The sequence below is a fragment of the Prorops nasuta genome, unplaced genomic scaffold, assembly GCF_024137725.1.
Source record: "Prorops nasuta isolate Cenicafe-Biocafe unplaced genomic scaffold, Cenicafe_Pnas_1.2 PNAS00011, whole genome shotgun sequence".
Classification (NCBI taxonomy): domain Eukaryota; kingdom Metazoa; phylum Arthropoda; class Insecta; order Hymenoptera; family Bethylidae; genus Prorops; species Prorops nasuta.
Window position 1 is genome coordinate 1,051,030 of NW_027116808.1, and position 18,775 is coordinate 1,069,804.

At 41.2% G+C, this 18,775-nt stretch overlaps 1 protein-coding gene across 7 annotated transcripts in view; it reads right to left on the reverse strand.

Moving 5' to 3' along the window:
* Positions 1 to 200: 200 nt before the first annotated feature.
* tmod (tropomodulin) overlaps positions 201 to 18,775 on the reverse strand; it is a 40,518-nt gene continuing 21,943 nt past the window's right edge. For 3 of the 7 annotated variants that reach the window (XM_066734326.1, XM_066734329.1, XM_066734331.1), the window contains exons 2-11: positions 15,462 to 15,614; positions 15,224 to 15,391; positions 15,014 to 15,140; positions 14,719 to 14,939; positions 14,471 to 14,625; positions 14,278 to 14,374; positions 14,059 to 14,206; positions 12,687 to 12,805; positions 9,739 to 9,794; positions 201 to 3,359 (exon numbers count right to left, since the gene is read on the reverse strand). In XM_066734326.1, the coding sequence (XP_066590423.1) occupies positions 12,702 to 12,805; positions 14,059 to 14,206; positions 14,278 to 14,374; positions 14,471 to 14,625; positions 14,719 to 14,939; positions 15,014 to 15,140; positions 15,224 to 15,391; positions 15,462 to 15,614 (1,173 nt within the window). In that variant the 3' untranslated portion in view covers positions 201 to 3,359; positions 9,739 to 9,794; positions 12,687 to 12,701. Of the gene's footprint in view, positions 3,360 to 9,738; positions 9,795 to 11,617; positions 11,698 to 12,686; positions 12,806 to 14,058; positions 14,207 to 14,277; positions 14,375 to 14,470; positions 14,626 to 14,718; positions 14,940 to 15,013; positions 15,141 to 15,223; positions 15,392 to 15,461; positions 15,615 to 16,332; positions 16,511 to 18,775 lie in introns of those variants that run through there. The other 4 variants (XM_066734332.1, XM_066734327.1, XM_066734330.1 and 1 more) reach the window with 4 other exon arrangements.

Consider the following 18,775-nt stretch of genomic DNA (forward strand, 5'->3'; position numbering starts at 1 on the left):
TTTACTTAGATTTTTGTCCCCTATACGATGGTATTATTGGCATGGCCATCCTTTGTGGGACACCCTGTATATACACATGCTGTCTGAATTTGGAACAATGACAATACTCGAGTAGCAGCGAGTCGCGTCTGACTCGTAGACAAAACGCATGAATTGTTAAATTAAAGGAATAATTTAACGAAGGTGATTAACGCTGATGATTGATCTTTCATTAAGATTTTATTTAAACCTCGTGTTACAAGATAAGGCTAGCAGCAAGGCTTTGATCGTGCGCGTGCAGTTGAGTTTCGTGTACAAATAGATACATAGAGTGATGCGTGTTTCTTTTGTTTTATGTCGGAGTGCAACATGCTAATACACTGATGAGAAGAATGATTATTGTAAATCGAAAAGTATATAGTTGTGTAGAATAAATTATCAGAATTTCTTCGTTTCATCTTTCTCCAGCTATTATTATCTATAATATAAGGCGATATCGATACAATTGCCAATAGCAATTCGCATAATCTATAACCTTTATAAAACTCTGCCGTTAAAATTTTCTTTGTGGTTTTCTCCTTATATCCTATATACGTTACCTCTCAAACTCTCATTGATTCCATGCACTCTTGCTCATTCGTCCTACCATTCTTACAGCTAGGCTTAGGTTACAAGTTGAATTTATTAGAAACAACAATGAAGACAATATGTACAGATTGATTTGCGTTCGTAATAAAGTAATAATAATTCGTTAAATCGATGATGATCCGTTAGTGCCTTAGCGAATATTGCAATGTCAGCGTTGGGCCATAGATCGATCGGAAAGTTTCGGTATAGGAAGACTGTAACAACGCCGTTTTCCTCGCTTCATTCTCGGAGTGCGCGAGGTACCATTGGCAAGATGAGGATTGAGCTAAAGAAGACGCGTACAAGTGGTATCGTCGGGACGATCGATAAATATGGAGGAAAGACTGTGCGAGCAACGTCTCTCTGTCCCATTCCAATTCTCCTCCCACAACTTTTAACGCCAACTCGCGTCCACCGACACGAGTCAAATCAGCGCAATAGTGCCGTTATGAATCATTCAAACTAACTACGGGCTAACGCGACGCTCGACCATCGCTGGCCGTACCTGGCATATATATATATATATATATAACATTGGTCTTTACACTGGCTTGTACAAGAGAGAAAAAAAACTGGAACTCGAATGATGTACGAGACGCTCGATCGGACGGAGCTCTTTAACAACTTTTCCAACAGGATGTTTACTATTACGGAGACTCGATACAAAGCTAAAACACTGTTCTCAGACTTTTACTCCCCTTTCTCGCCAATCGGTGCGCATAAAGAGTCACGGACTGTCGGATGTACATTCGATCGATCTACGGACATTCGGTGCAAAACATGATAATTTCATCATGCTTGTCAATGACAAATGCTAAACATTTTGTAGAAGCAAAATCTCCGGATATCGAAGACTCGTCGCAATAAAAATATGCTTTAGCAGCCAAATTTTGGCCAATCAGCTCAACCAACGTTAATACAAGAGAATCATTATATAACATTTATCCATACATGCTCATAATAATGGCATCTTAAATTTATTACATCGTCATAAAAACCACATTGGTTTGAATAATCCTCGAAAAAGGAATATAATAAGAGTACACCTCGGTCACGCTCAATCTCTCGCAAATACACTGTCTTTCGCGCTTCTCTCTCACTCTCTCTCTTACGCCCTTTCAGTTATCCTCTCGCTTTCAACATATTTGCCATTTTTCTCTCTATCTCTGCCTATTTCCACATGCTCAACATTGTCTCATTTATTCATACACAGTATACAACTATAATCTAACATTCACAGTTAAATATTCAATTAAAGGACAGCACAAAAGGATCTTTGTCAACGACCGGCTGGTTCTAATCGAGAACCCACCAACGACAAAGCATTAGCGATTTCGACGAGTGCCATCGTCAATGGTTAACTTGCTTAACTTAGAAATACGTTTCTGCATGAAATGTGAGTGCGCGCGCGAAGGACGTGTGGTGAATCGGGGCTGTGGCAAACTTGGCAATTGTTCGTCGCACTAAAACACGACAGCACTCACTATTCATCTCCGTTGAAACCTTCCTTCAGCCGTTTCGGTAAAAATTTCATGAAAAACCCTCTTTCGTCGAGTACAAAAATTCTACAAAGGTTCGTCACTCTATATAGTCGATTGAACAAAATTCCGTCAAGATCGAAGGATCGAGTAAGCTCCATTGGCGCGAGACGCGAGTGTCAACCGGACGACCGGAAGTGGTCGGATTAGCCGAGCAGGCTTCGCGGCTTCCGAGCAGGAAAGCGCGCGCGACGCTTCCGGTAGTCGTGGTGGTTGCACTGCGAACCGGAAGAACCAAGGTCCACGAGCAACGAGAAAACGCATCGGGAAGAAACACAATTTTTCATGCAAAATACGAATAACGTCCCGGCAAAAATTTTTGCGCGCGAAAACTGGCACAAAGTGCGATTGCCGTCGAAGAGAAGAAAATCCTTGCAAAAATTACTCCTCGGAGAAAGGTTGGATCTTCTCGAAGGATGTTGCGCCTGCTTCGTGCGCGTCAAAATAAATGGACTTGAAAATGTTATAACGCTCGGTGCAATCAGTATCCGCGCTTTATTTCGACAAGTTTATTAGTTGCTTGGCCGAGTCAAGGATTAAGCTTAAGCAGCGTTATCCCGAGAAGCGTAAGTTAGAGACGCGCCAGGTGGGCAGGACTTATTTTTCCCAGACAGTTTTCTCGTGGCTTTACGTGCAGCATGAGATCGCGTGATCCACCGTGTATCGTCCGAGCCAACCGAACACGGCGCGCAGATGGCTTCGCCTTGATATCGCAGAGGGAGCATCGCACGACGCGATATCACTGTGCGCGAATAACCATAAACCCTGCGCTATTGGTTTATTCGCGCGTTTCTTCATTTTCCTCTTAAGCGACGCGTGGTAGTGTAGCTGCTGGTCCGAGGGAAAATCTTCAAGATCTTACTCTCCGCAGCTTGCCCGTACCTTTCGAAAATTCTGCTGGTGAAACACTCGCTTCCTGCGGAGACTGACTCGTGGTCGTTGATTGGAATCTTCTGGACGAATTTGGAGGCCGACTACGTTTGCTGGGTTTCTACGTATATGTATATGTAACGCGTGTCTTGTTGGCGTGTGTCGATGAACGAGCCGGGAACGGTGGCGCATTCGTCGCGTTTTCGAGGCCCTCGATGATGCGGCGCTTCTTCGCTGGATCGTCTTGGTGCGAGAGGCGTCGTCGCGATAATCCTGGTGATCGTTAGTGCATGGCCCAGCCGATTGTATAGTTGCGAGAAGCTCTTCCGGTACGGCAAAGGCGATCTACGAAAAGGATCATGCAAACTGTTCTTATTCATCAGTGAAATCATTGGTCCGAAAAGCTCCTTTTACCGGGAAAACTATCGACTCTCCGCGCCGTTAGATCAGATCGCAGGGCTTTCTTCGAGGGTACATCTCTCGTGTATACGCACACGTGTGTGTGTATACGTGGTGTGTCGGTGGAATTGGAGGAGGAGAAAAATTGGAGCCGGCGTGCAATAATGAAAATTAATCTAAAGAGGTGTGACAAGGCTGGCAAACCATTTGATTGTAGCACAGGGACAAAGAATGCGATGTAATCGCCAAGTAGTTAAAAATTATGTAGCACCTACGTAGAGGGTCGCTCTCTTTCTTCCTTAATTTGCACAACTGGCGATCGTAAAAGCAAAGTAATTAACGCGCACACTCTGTCAAACCATTATGAAAACGATAAAACACTTTATTTCGCCAGACGCTCATAATACTAATTTATTCTTCGTATCCGCGCAAAAATATCGTAGCTTCGAATAAAACATTGCGCCTGTGCATGCTCTCTCGCTCTCTCGTCGCAATTTCCATCGAAACTTTATGCTCTAGAAATTTTACATGCAAGGAAGAAAACCGAGTTTTCCTTCTTAGATGAAAATATCGATTGGCGAAAAATTGGCACTCGCCGAGCAATTTTGCACAATTGGAAGAATTAAAGTTAGCAGCAGTGAGACGATCGCGATAGGATTTCGATATTCGAAAGTAGGAATTGGGGGGCGAAGAACGTCAATTGATAGGTGAAATTTTTTCTCCATTTGGAGATAGGGGGAGGGGGGGGGGATGGGGAAGATGTCGACGAGTTCATGAACGGAAAAACTGAGAGCTTTTCTCCGTACATATCAGTTGGACTCTCGCGAGCGTCGAGAGAGAGAGAGAGAGGGAGAAAACAGGGAAGTTTCGGGACGAAGCAGATTTATTGGAGCACTGTGCCCTGCAGGCTCCGTAATTTTTTGTCGATCAGGAACGGCTGCGTCTGCCATCCGGAGATAAATGAAATGCGCTTAGGAATGAAGGTTAGTACGATGGAATTAAAATTATTGAAAGTCCAAGCTCGGAGGTTCGAAAATTTCCTCGATATCTCCCTGGGTTCCTACTGGCCCCGAGAAACCCTCCTCCTCTCTCGCGTGAATTACGCAAAAACCTTTCTTTTAACACGCGTCTAGACATTTTCTAGTCCATAAAGCAGAATCTTTCCTAGGAACACTCGGCGTCATTGCCTTTTTTCTTCTTACTTTTACTGTTTTCTCCGGTAACTTTTTTTTCTCCGCTCTTTTCTCCTCCGCTCGAAGCGACACCTCCCTTTGACTGATTTCTTTGGCTAGCCAAGGTACGTGTAAGTGCGCCGTTAATGATAAAGGTCCCTTGGAACATCTCGGAAGTGACAAAGAGGAGAGAAAGCCTCGTTTTACGGGGCATTAAATTCTGATGAGGCGACTCGTCTCATTCGGCAAGAAGAACCGAATTACCGAGAGCGGGCGCAAGGAAGAGCTAGGCTCTTCTCCAGCCCCTCCCCTACACCCAATCCCTCCTCCAACCCGCGGTGGAAGCTTACTAAAAAAGTTGTAGCTTGCCAGTGATTCAGTGCGATCGAATAAAACGCAGCTGGAGCCGACGAACAACCTGTCACAATCCAAGAATAGAAAGTTACGAAAAATCATCTTCCCCGTCAAAGCTGTCCAGGTAAGTACTCCACGAATTTTTCTTCTTTCTTTTTATCGCTGATTCTTTATGACTTTCTGCCACGTCTATTTCTGAAACAACCTCTGACAAATGAATAAAAAAAAACACATGAGTTTTATTCCTGCAGAAGCGTATTTTTAACTGGACGAAAAAAATGAGGAAAACTCTCCAGAGCCACGCAATAATTTCCATCATAACAATGGGCGTACGTGTATGTGCGCTATACTACTAATTGCTTGTCAAACCTTCAAATGGAAAATCCTTCCAGCAGAAATAATGACATTTCAATGTCAATCAGCGTAGATGGAGAAAATCGTTGGAATAGAATTTAAAAGCTCCCGCTAGGAGAGAGAGAGAGAGAGAGGAAGCTCAGTGGTCCGCTCAGCATCGAACATTGCAAATTTCCTAAGATTGTTCAACAGTTGTATTTTTCAAAAAGACTAAAAAAAGGAGCAAACTCGATACGTCCTATAAGGGTCGCGAAGAAAAATGATAAGAGACAAATGCTTTCGAGACGAGGATCAAACTGATGACTGGGAGGAAAAAATTCTTTCCATTCATCACCCTGAAGAACTCTGTCTACATATATGTATATATATATATATATATATAGGATACACGGGTATTACTCCGCCAACAAGTAGCGTGCGATCCGATGGTAAATCAACGATTTAACCATGTCCATTGGCTCTATCGGTCTTAAGATAGTAGAGCACTGGTTTAGATTGCGCAATTTTCTTCATTACACTGTTTGGGAAGAAAGCAGGCGATATAGCCCCTGGCGGCCCTCATCCCCCACGACGCAGCTTTATCGATCGTCCAACGGCTCTATTATACAAGGCGCAATCAGCAAGTCAAATTGCGCTATGCCAAGTACAATCGTAACCAACAAATTGTCCACTTTGCGTATCGATCGCGTTAACCGGTATACACATATACATGGAAGGAAGAGCAAGTAGAAGGTAAGTACGCGCGTGTTACGGGCCTTAGACGCTCCAACAGCGTCATTGTAGCTGCGATACGTGACCCGAAACAGGAGTTTCAACAGGGGATCGTTAATATCTTCGCATTACCGCTTTCATCGCGGTTTACGGACCTGGCTGCCGACTCTAAGCCACCCAGAAGCGAGATCCAAACTTAAACAGGAATTAATTGGTATCTCTGTATATTAAGAGGAAGCTATACGTACAACCGACGATATCACCGCGATAACTGGCAAATTTCTCCGCTCGAATAATACGCTCGTTAATTAATAAGAAAATAACGCGATAATTCGCGAGCATCCAGTGGCGGTACAGCCGCTCTTATAAGTCTTGGTAGAGTCTATATATATATATAGAGCAAGTAGGAAGGAGACCGGAAAAGTCCTCTCTCCGATACAATTATAATCCAGCTTTCTCTCTACTTTCTTTTCTTTCTCTCCCTTATTCCTATATCCACTCGCAATTTATCCCTTCCTTCCAGAACTTAATAACACCGGTGCACTACGCGCGTCCAATACTAGACCTTGTATCGCTCGGAAACAGACACTCTGTTCCAGTGTCTACCGGGGTGTATATATACGAGATATAAGTGTATAGCAATTTTTGAAGACTGAATAAATTGATCGTATATATATATATATATATATATATGCATGCCCGTGTTCCTTAAACGCGCCCGTCTTAATAACCGTGCTGGAAAATTCAGTCGTGCGAAAATTCGAAATAACTGGAGAATTCCTCGAGATGCGAAAGGAACAGGCTATATACGGAATTACGAATTGGAACACAGCCGAGAAGTGGAGCGATGGAAAATCGATGAAAAAACCAACTATAGGCAATTCGTCTGGAAAAATAATTGAAGCTTCAATTACCGAATAAATTGACTCGAATTTCTATCGAAGATCGTGACCCTTCCACAATTGTTCGCTATTTCGTTTCTTTTTTTTTTTCTCTCTGTTTTTGTTATTTCAATACCTAGCCAGGCCAATTCTGCAGAACCGACAGAGCAGCGTGCCAACCTCGATGCATTCATACTCGCGAATCTACTTGCGTCGGTATATAAGCTTTTATAGAATAGAAAAAACGTGCGAGTGTGTGTGTGTGTGTGTGTGTGAGCATCGAGCGGAGAAGAGAAACTTTAAGCCGTCGTTTTCACATAAAAGCCGTTTTAAACAATAGTTTTGACGTATTGATTTTGCCGCGTTGCACTTATTCTTCCGATAGATCACAGGGTCCTTTCAGAACGGCGTTATTTTCAGGAAATTGAATTGAAAATATAGTTATTCCCATACTCTCGTCTGGGATTAAGCTTCGAAACAAATGGAATCCATTGCTCTGGCAATATCATTTATCGGTGTATCCTTGACTACGCGCTCTATTAAAGTTTATTTTCCTTCCTGTCTTCCGGCTCGTCGCCAAAATTTCCATCGCGCATTTCTCTCATACCGGAAACGCAAACCTATCAAACCCCGTTCTTTCTCGGCGGTTCTGGCGAAATACGAATTGCACTCGGAACACGAATCTCGAGACGATTCTTAATTGCCACGATTGTTCGTCCTTCGGAGGATTAAATCAGCCGTGAACTTTTTTACAGATTTAATTGGAAAATTTAATAAATAAAAAGGATACAAGTTTGCGATAAATACGATGCACGAGAGGCGAGAGTTGAATTTTCCATGTAAGTTCGGAAAACATCGAGTGAGATTATTCGTGGAAAAATATGAGTACACCTATCGATGTCAAAGATAACAAATAGGAGCATTCCCGGAGTTTCCAAGTGAAAAATCGACAAGGCGTGCGCAGAGTTCAATGTAGCGTATACGACGTGCGAAAGAGACGCGTGTCCCGAGAGTATTTTCGGAAACTTTCTTGGATATAAATTTCCCCTCCGCTTGTTTTTCCTTCCTCCGTTTATACAAAGAAACAAGCCATTCTCTCGCGAGCATGGCCCAGAGCCCTACTGATACCTCATTAAATCCCGATGTACAAACCCGTTTAGGGGGGATGGATGCCTGACGAAAGCAGCTTTTCTTTCTTTTTTTTTTGTTTGTTTCGCATAAAAAATCTAAAGTTGCAGCTCGTCAAAAGCTAATCTCGTCGGGGGAAACAACTGGTTTCGTGACATTTCCATGCTTCTTCGGAATATTTCCGCGAAGACATTGAAAAGTAATGGAAATTGGTAGTGCGAGTGAATACAAATGGACTCATTCGCAAACATAAGAGAATTGAGCGAGAGAGGGAGAGAGTGAGAAAGCAAGCAAATAAATAAGCAAATAATCGAGAGAGAACAGCAGCTATTACTCTTCCATTCTCTCTTTATATGTATAAGCTTGCCTAGCATTGTCACGTGATATCTATCTATATATATATGCACAGTCTCCTCCGGATAACATATTTAATCGGTATGAATGCATAATGGGACAAGCAAGAGTCCGGGTCTCTCCTCTCTGCAAAAAGAGCCTAACCAAATAAGGCTATGTCGAATAGCACTGAATTATAAACGAAATCTATTATTAGAAAATAGGAAAAGTTTAAGAAGCCTTGCTAGATCTGATCTCTCGTATTTTCTACAAACTGGTAAAATTGCTCTAATAAGATAAGCTCGGTATAATCTGTAAGGTACAAGGTAATCTCTAACACATTATCATGCCTGTTTTCTATCGTGAGAATCTAAAAAATAAACATTCAAAGAGACCTTAATTCTAAACGGTAAAAGGTTGTTTTTTTTTTTTTTTTTTTTTACTCAAGGCAAGTTTGTATCTTATATTAGTGGTTTTATTATAATATATATAGTATATATAGGAATTAGTTATATACCATCGATATTTAACCTACACATACAAACTTAAATTAAGAGGAATGAATATCAAGTTAGTCAGTGCACGTGAACGCAGAACGTGAGGTAAGTAAATTGTCATGCGTTTCGTCAGCTATATATATATATTATATAAAATTCTCATTGAAATTTAATCACTCCAATAAGTTTGTCGGTACATTAGTATGGTATTACGATATTCTTGGATGAAAATAAAACGACGCAGGGTAAACTTGGATGAAATTAATTTCCCGACGAGTTTCACTCGATACGATATAGTACGGTATAATATAAAGTTGATGCTTTAAGAGATATAACCATGCTTCGTTCTACCTTCCCAGCGTGCCTCGTGTACAGCGTATGCCACATTCGCAAAATTGCCATACTCAAATCTCTCTATCCATTTATATATTAGATATAAATATACAAATCTAAATAAGTTGTGTATCTAAAATTTACCAATGTTCTTATCTTATAAAAGAATTTGCGCGCGTTCCATAAATAAAATCACAAAGTTTAAAGTAGAGTCACGATGGCTGCGCCAAGCGTGTTGCTAGATTAGCTTGCATATAATAAGTCTTGCATGCACTGATTTGCATGTGGTTAACCATAGGCCCCGAGTAAGTACATATAATCTAGAAATCGCTTTTGGTTTACGAACTTTAAAGCACGCACGACTATGTATGGGATAAGGTAAGACTCGGAACATCGTCAACTATGTGTGCATATTTGTGCCAGAGTGATGATGAGTAAAATGTGCAATATAGGTGCGTCATAACAAAGAAACATTACAATTACATACATATAACAATCGTTTAGTACGTGTACGCGCACATATATAATTATATATATATATTATATAATGTTTAAATAATACCTAGGCGAACGCCACTTTGCGTTATGATGTTGCCACCCCGAGCCGGGACTGCCGTACTGCAACAAACACCCGAAACACTGTCATCATATGCAATCAGAAGCAAATAATCGGTTAAAAGGTCGTCTCTACCGATCCGCATGCCGGTAAAGAGAAAAATATAATGCAGAGAAGAAAAAATCGACAACCGATTCGCATCTTCAAAATCTCCTCGCATCCTTGGAAAAAGTACACGACTCCCAAGCCAGTTTACAGCTCTTATCTGTCCATATACATTCCTCGATAGCAACAGAGGATCCTTTGGAATTTCGTTCCTAACTCGCGTCAACGCAATTCTGCTTTATTCCAAATGGCTCATTTGAGAGAGAGAGAGAGAGAGAGAGAGAGAGAGAGAGAGAGAGAGAGAGAGAGAAATCCCTGCGCTGCTGGACGACAAGTGCACTTGACGTTGCATTTTTAATGCTTTCTTCCAGCCCGGTATACCGCGGAGTATCGTTAACTCTGCCGACTCGTTCCATCCCCCCCTCCCCCCCCCCCCGCCCTCCTCCCCGTACACACTCGAATTACACAATTCTCCACGTATTAATTTACCGGTTCTAATTCCGGCAAAACAGACGAGAGGCAAAACTCTTGGATGGAACGAGGAAGAATCTGGCTTGAAAGGATCTTTTTCCATGGATGACCGACACGAATAAAATGGATGGAATCAACATGCTGAAAAGTTGCCGATAGTTTTCATGTTGCCACAGCTTCAAAATGCAAAACGCTGAAAAACACAAAATTGTATGAAAAACGTATGTCATATCACGAGGCTGTAACTGACATGAAAAAAATCTCTGCATCGTAAAATACGATTGGTTAGTAGAATATGCGGTTAAAAGTTCAAATTCAAAGGTTGAAAATTGTCGATTTATATCTGCCGTGTCGTACTATCATTTATTTTTTTTTTGTCTCTCTCTTTTCATCGGACACATTACGATGCAGATTTCTCCATACAAAGACCTAGCAATGTTAGTAAATTACGAATGTATAACGCTTGCATTCAAACAGATCTGCCGTGTGTGAGTGGTGTCAGTAAGAAAGCCAGGAAAAAATGGAGATTAAAGTTAAAGGATACGCGAGGAGCCGTCGTCCAAGGGAGAGGCAAAGTGTTTTCTCGCGGAGAACGGTGGTGCTTGTGTGATATATATACTTCTTGGTAGAGCGGTCGCGCGCGTATTGCGATGTGATCGAACGATGGGCCAAAAAAACGGAAGCGGTTAAAGCCTCGCTTAATTAATCCGTTGCACGATTTCCGCGTAATTTAGCATTGCAAGGCAGAGAGCTGGATTTAAACGTTGCTGTATACACCGGGGCACGTGTTAAGCTGCCTGCTAGCTGACATTCGTGTCAGCATACGTCACGCGAAGCGAATAGCTTTACCGTAGCTTTGCGTGAAAATTAACGCGTCACGGCTTCATTGAGTATGATACGGTATGTGTGTCTATAGCCTGTGCTCTCTATGTACCACCGGCACAGTCCAACAAACTTTAATTTCTCACTCGCAACTGCACGCGCGTGTGCACTTCCAGCACGTGTCTCGACGGAGTACAGTCATTCTCAAATTTTTTTTCTCGAATTTTGCGAGGATCTCTGTATTTTTTTATCGAATGAAGAACTGGAAATAATTTTCACACCACGGAGAAGGTTCTTTTAGAGTTATTTCGGGTTTTTCGAGTGTATAGATATATGTAAAAAGCTTGATGACAGTCTAAGAGGGATTAGTGAAGCTTCACAAGAAAAATAATAATAATGGTAGCGGTTATTGATGCTTCTTCTCTATTTTAGGAGGAAGCGCAGCTGACACTCGGTCGATCGTCTACCACACAGTAGGGGTAGCTACCTTTCATTGAATCAAGGCAGGTTTCCTGTGGTTCATGTTAAAGAATCGGAACTGTAGCCGCAGCGTTAGGTCTTTCCGTACTGTTGGGAAAGAATAGGTGTCATAAGTATAAATCGCAGCTCGGACTCGTTGAGTCTCGCGATATGTGTGTGTGTGTGTGTGTGTGTGTACGAATGTGTAAATATGTCACTCGATGATGATGTCATCCATAGAGCATTACGCCACAATTTTCGAGAATTTTTTTTTTGCACAACGCGAGCCGATCAATGAAAATCTCTCTGTATACTATATATACACATATATGGTAATTTGTGATTTATAATTATTAATTAAAATCGATGTTCATATACTGCAATATTTCTTTCAGAATCCCTATACCCATTTTGTTCCTTGACGATCGTTCTAAAGAATTTCATACCCCGTAGAATAATTATATTTATCGAATGGTTCCAATATTTCATCTGCTGAGATCCTAACTGCGAGAATACTTCATTTGAGGGTTTAGTCTGAGAGAGCAAAAAGTGAGAAGGAAATGTAATGCTTGCAATGCAAAGAAATTCGTGCCAGAGGTGTATGAAAAATGAGAGGCGTTAGTGAGATGTGACGTATTAGCTTACGATAGTCCGTATTAATCATACATATATAGATTATCGTGTACGAAATACGAGCAATCGGTTTTGCATTCCTCAGAGTAAATACGTTCACGTAACTTTAAAATGGTTAACTCCCTTATAATAACATATCATCTCTACTACAAAGGGATGGGTTCATTAAAATTTTTTGTACAAGATGCATTGAAGTATAACAAATTTCAAACAGACCAAATTTATGGTCTCATCGTTACACTAGCAAAATCAACATTCTTAATGTCAGATGAAACATAAATTTCAAGTCGGATGCCATGTTCGTTAAACACATATCGAGCATTCGGAGTTTATCACGATAAAATAGAGGAGAAACGATTGGCTCCTTCGAGTCGTTGCACCAAATATGGATGTCAGGCATTGGGAATCACAATTCTCAAAAGACTCAAGTAGAAATCTTTTCTGAATGTGTTAAATCTACTCACTGCACCGCGTCAGCGTTAGGCTCTATTTCTTAGGGCCTCTACAGGTAGAACAGTGAAGGTGTCGACACCCGCACCGATTGCTACGACCCTTGCGCGTTCCAAAGCTCCCACACGACAGACTAACAAGAAAAATATCATATTCAATTAAAGTTTATTTATTTCGATAAATGTGTATTGTCGTTCGACGTCGATTCTCAATCGTCTCTCAGCCTGCTCTTTCTTCCTTCAAATAACTTTACGATCCCGCAGTTACTTTGTACAATAACGAAACATTTATCCTGTCACTCAAACTCGTTTATCACCGAATTTCTTTTTCCCTCGTATGGATGTGATTGTAATTATTCAAGTATCGTTTATATTTATATACACATATATGTATCGCCGGACAGATTGTTTATGAGAATAGCTAATGAGGAATCGTATTATAATGCTTTAAAAGTCGCAGAAGCATAAGCATAATTTGTTTATGAAAATCTTGGCAGTGATAGAAATAGAAATTTTAAGGAATTAGTGCCAGTTAAATGTGGATTAGGATACTTTAGAAATGCTACTAGATGTTGTGTTATTATTTGTTATAGTCATGTTCATTTTTAGAAGACTCTGCTGTCTGTCGTACTGAATGAGATTTGTCTTTTGCTGCATTTTAGAAATTAGTGGTACAGAGGGAGTTAATCATTTTGTGGAATGGAAAGGAAGGGACTGGGGAGAGTGAAAATGCGTAAATACAAGCGTGTACAATATGAAGAGAAAAAAGAGAGATTTCTATGAGATAAAATTAATAGGTAAGAAATTTTCAAAGCTAAGATCTATGGGTACCATGGCATTGATAAATAATTAATTAGTTAACGAGGGGGAAGCACTCTATATGGTTTCATAGTTACCTCAATGCCACTAGCTAGAGAAAGAATGAATGAGTATAGCAGAATGAATGGATGAATGGTGAATTGATAGTAAAGCGCTATATGAGACTACGAAGCGGGTTAAGAAGGCTTAGAAGCATTTCGTCGCATAGTCCCCAATGTCTCCCATACAATTGCTCCCATCTATACGAAAAATTACTGTTTCATTATTACAGTTTAAAAATAATGGGAAGACATTTTTTACTGTCGCACATTTATTTCTCTTTTGCGAGAAAATTAAAGAGTAATCAGTTATTCTTTTTCTGTAATGTCGTTCTCATGTACAGGTGTATTTTGAGTATATAAAACGAAACGGAATACCTGCAAATCGCTATATGAACAAGAATTTAATAAAAAGTATAATTATTCTTCTTAATTCTTCGAAAATTTACTATATATTAAGTTCTGGAAAATCGACGTGTATCAAGATATCTCTTTATTAAAAAGATTTATTAGCAAAAAAATGTACTCACTCCTATCGATGTTGCGTTGCAAATGTGCGGCTACGCGATGTCTTGCATCATTAAATTCTAGGTGAAGCCCAAGTCGAAGTAATGTTGGATTCTGTTCTACCAGTTGCGTGATTTCCATTTCAATTTTGTTACCCAAAACTTGCGACCTCTGTAATTTTTTTACAAATTAAGCAAAGATACAAAGAATAACATATTTTTATAAAGCGGAGAGTCTTTTACCTGATTCGAACACCGAAATTCTTCGATGGACTTTGTTTTAAGGAGTGCTTTGATAAGCCTGACTATCACAGGTGGACTTATGAAATTTGTTTCAACGCTAAAAAATAAGACAATGCATTATACAACCCCCCTATTAACGTAAAATAATAAATATGTATTTATATTGATAGAAAAGCTAATAGTGTAACCCTACTTGAGTACTCTGAGTGTAGAGTTCTTTTCCATAGCTTCTGCTAGCCTTTGTGCTGTTTTATCTGTTAGACCTACATTAGTTAAACTTAAAGATTCGAGATGTGTATTTTTTTCCACACCTTCGAATAACTGAATAAATTTCTCATCTGAAATGTTCTGAAAGGTGCAACAATATCACAATATCTTGTTAGTAAAAATTCACAATTTCTCACGAAACACAATGTATCAGATACAAATGGATCGGCTTACTTTAATGTTATTCCAATTTAAATCCTGTAAACTGGAATCATCGTCTCTAACTTGTTTGATAGTGGCATCAATGTCAGTATCATTTGGTGGGTCTATAGGATAAACTTTCGGTTGACTAGCTTTCGTGATACCATCCCATCCTAATCCAACTGGTTGTCCAGAATTCAGAAGGGACGCATGGTATTGATCTTGGTTCATCATTGAGTGGAATCCAAGAATGGCTAAACAATAAATGAATTTATCTGTACAATTATAGTTACCAGATGTAATAATTGATTATTGACAGCAATGGTACCAGCTAGATCAATAATTTCTTCTTGCGTAGCAGATGACAATGCCTGCTCGTATTCATCTCCAAGATCAATAGCAATTTGTTCATCCGCTTCTTTCTCCTTTGTATTGTCTTGAGGTGGTGGTACCCACTAAGATTAAACGATAAAAACATTATTTACCTTTACACTGCTGAAAGAATTTCAGGGTGTCATAGTATATCATTAAAACTTACTTTTTTCCCTCTAATAACACCAGGTACATATGGTTTCAGCTCCGGAATGTCAGGTGTTTCCAGAGCCTGCTTATTGATGTGTTCAATAAGCTTCTTACGATTTAAAGGACCAGTCGGACTTTTATCACACTCATAACTACAGCGTTGAGATGGTGGCATAAAACTATCCTGTGACAACATCAAACCATTAATACTTTTCACAGAATAAACTACAAATAGAAATTAAGTGAGAACATACATCGGGATCGACTTCCTTGGCAAGTATATTAATTTCTTCTGGTGTAAGTTGGGACAGTAACTCATCCACATCTACATCGTCATATTCACTAAGATCTTTGCCATACAGCTTTGCTGCAGTTGTCATGGTGGTTGTTTTGGTTGATGCGGAAGTCTGAAAATAGTTTTTAATTATATATTGTTCGACAATAATAATGAAGCATTCTCTCTTTCATAGAGAAACAAACAACTTTGAGCAATCAATGTAATAAGTCAAGAAACGCCTGACACTCACTTATTTCCAAAAACGTTAAAAATAATGTAATTGTAAATATCGAAAATTTGATAAAAATGCGTGGTTAACAATAAGAGCTTTTCTCCAATTTGTATATCCAGGAATGAAAATTAGTTGGAGAAAACAATGTAAAACTGATTGCGCGCTATCAGTTGAATAAAAAAAGCTATTATCTGTCTCAATTTGATCACGACGATGAGAGATAAATATCCTTTTACTCCGTTTATCACTCCTACAGAGCAAAGGTAGGATACAAATTGGTACTACAATTAGTTACTCTATGTAGCGTTGCAGATCAACTGATCGCCGAATCGACAATTGGTATTTAAATTCGGCAAGTGTCCAATACGGCTGATGCCCTTTAACCTAAATTATTTCGGACCGATTTTCATTGACAACTCATCTGCCAAATTGGCAGCTAACAGCTTAGTTAGGCTAGCCTTACATACGGTTCTGATAAAATGATAACGTTACGAAGCCGTGTGCCGGAACTTGGGAAGAAAAGGCTATCACGATGAAATTGAATGTAATTAAAGCACCGCTCCGAATCTAAAGTATCTTCAATTACTTCTGATTCGCTACGGATTAGAATTCTTACCCACTTTTCACGACAGACGCACAATCTACTGCCAGTCAATTGATATTGTGGCTGATTACGGATTGCGGCAGCGCCCTTTGACGCCTATACTACATTTGGCATAACAACGAAGCAACTGTCTTTTTCGGAGCTTTCTCGAAGATTCTAGCGAAAATAATGTCTATATCCCCGCGACAAAACATTCACTCGTTATAAATCCGAGGAAATAAAAGGAGTAAGAGAGCACCCATTGCCCACCCCCAATTATCTAAACTTATAATCGTGCAAGATGTTTATCATCGAATTAGCAAAAAGAGGATATAGGTAGTGGTCATCATCATGGAGGAGAGTCGAGTCGACGCGCAACCAGCGCTGCGCAGTTATTGATGCAGTCACGGAGCGGTGGCGGGAATTTCAAAAGCCCACTCTGGCAATTCCGCATCGTCCAATTGACTTTGACAGTTGCCACTCGTCTCACGCTCCTCATCAACATTCTCTAATTATAAATATACAAAGAATGTATCGTCAATGTCATGCCAAAGTATTTTAGCGCTTTATCTCGCGTATTTTGGGCAAAAGCTGCCCATGTCTATATAACGCGGAAAAGAATTATTGTCAGGCAGAAAGATTGTTGACGAGAATGAGAGGAAGGCGCAGCGCCAGGGGCTGGATAAAAATGACTCGCCGTTATCGGCGGAAGGGATCGATGATTTTTCAAGGTCGTGCGTAAGGAAGGATAGAGAGAGGGTAAATAAAAGTGAAGCGGAGGTGGCGGTGGTGGTGGTGCGTGTGGATGCCGCGCAAAGAGACTCGGTCCTCTCTGTTTAGCTCGGTGACTCGTTGGACACGGACGGACACGGACGATTTTGATTAGCGTGTCCGTCGTGTTGTAGCGCTAGTAGCGGCGACAGGCTCAAAAATAGATGAGGCCTCCTCGCAGGCTGGCGCACACCCAACGGTCTATACTTGGACATCCCCGCGCCATGATTATTTATAGTGAGCACGAGCGCGGCCACTGGCCTTCTTGTGAACTAACTAACCCGCAGTTAGGACGATTCGCCGCCCGTGACCTAGGCCCGCATTAATAACGACGCTACACTCCTCGCGATCCGGGGACAAACTTTCCGTGCAGGCATAACTGAAATTCCACTCCATTTTACCCTCTGCCTCAATTGCAATTTTTCCCACTGCTCGCTCCGTGAGATTTACGGCTCGAAAGATTGCACGCGTCTTTTCCCAAAACGGCCACTTTCCAATCGTCCCATTGTCGCGCGAGTGCCAAACCTTTAAATTTCTCCATTGCCACGATTCTTTCTCGCTATACTCAGCCTCGCGATCGATTACGTTCCTTCGTTAATATTTATGCCTCGCAGCCACGCGATCGCGACGCAAAGACGCGCAACAGGAAGCGGAAAATGCCTATGCAATTTTTTCTCTCTCTCTCGTTTCTTTTTTCTCATTTGTTTATACCGCGCGCCACAATTTGTTGCAAGAAATGACTCCCCGCGGCAGGAAATCTGCTTTCCTTCCCCTGTTCCCCGTTTCTTTCGCTCTTTGCAAGTTTTTTACCATCCTCCGCGGGAGATACAGGTAATTTCCAGCAGGTTCTTAAAAAGGAGCAGGAAAGTTTGAGCAATGCGACCATCCAAATCTTCGCAACGAATCGGTCTAAGAATGCCAGTCATTCTAATAATAACGAAAACAAAGGCAAAGCACTTGAAATCTGTCCAGAATGCTGGGCGCGATGTGTTATACACGCTTTTTGCATTCCATCGTTGATGCGCGCCATAATGATAATGGCTTCTTCAGCCTCTGGTTTTAATAGCGGTGCGATTGACGTGTCGCGTTGACAAAAGCCCCGGCTCGAATAATCAACGAGAAGCAAGGGGAGAAAAAGCTGAAAGACACTCGATATAAACCGATACTTGAAACATAAAGCAGAGGCAACGGTAGAACGACCCGAAGAGTTCGATGACGAGCGTCCGCAGTGAGCGAAAGGAGAAAATTTTCGCGAGGATGATGATTTTGTGAAACATCGGGGGGAGGGGGGGGGGGGCTATAGAGGAGCGGGTGTGTGAGACGGACGAGCAACGGGGAGTCTCGAAATACAATGGTCGATGAACTCTATAGGCCTAGGCTACGAGTTCGTCAACCCTGAAGAGGCTTCGCGCGAAAATCGACCCAAGAAATTTCACGTCCTGGAGCGACCTACTCGCGTACGTACCGCGTACTGCACACATACGCCCATAAAGCATGCATCTTTGGCACACGGATGCGTGTGGTACATGCACTGCTCGTTGCTCGCATCCTCTATACGCATGTATATAGTACAGTCTCTGCGGCCTTTGGTTTCTTTTCGTCTCGCGCTACCGACGAGAGATATAAGCTCGGAGCAAAGTTGGCGACCATGCTGAGGAAAAAACGACGAAAGGATCTAGCGGCGAATTCCTCTGCGCATCCCAAC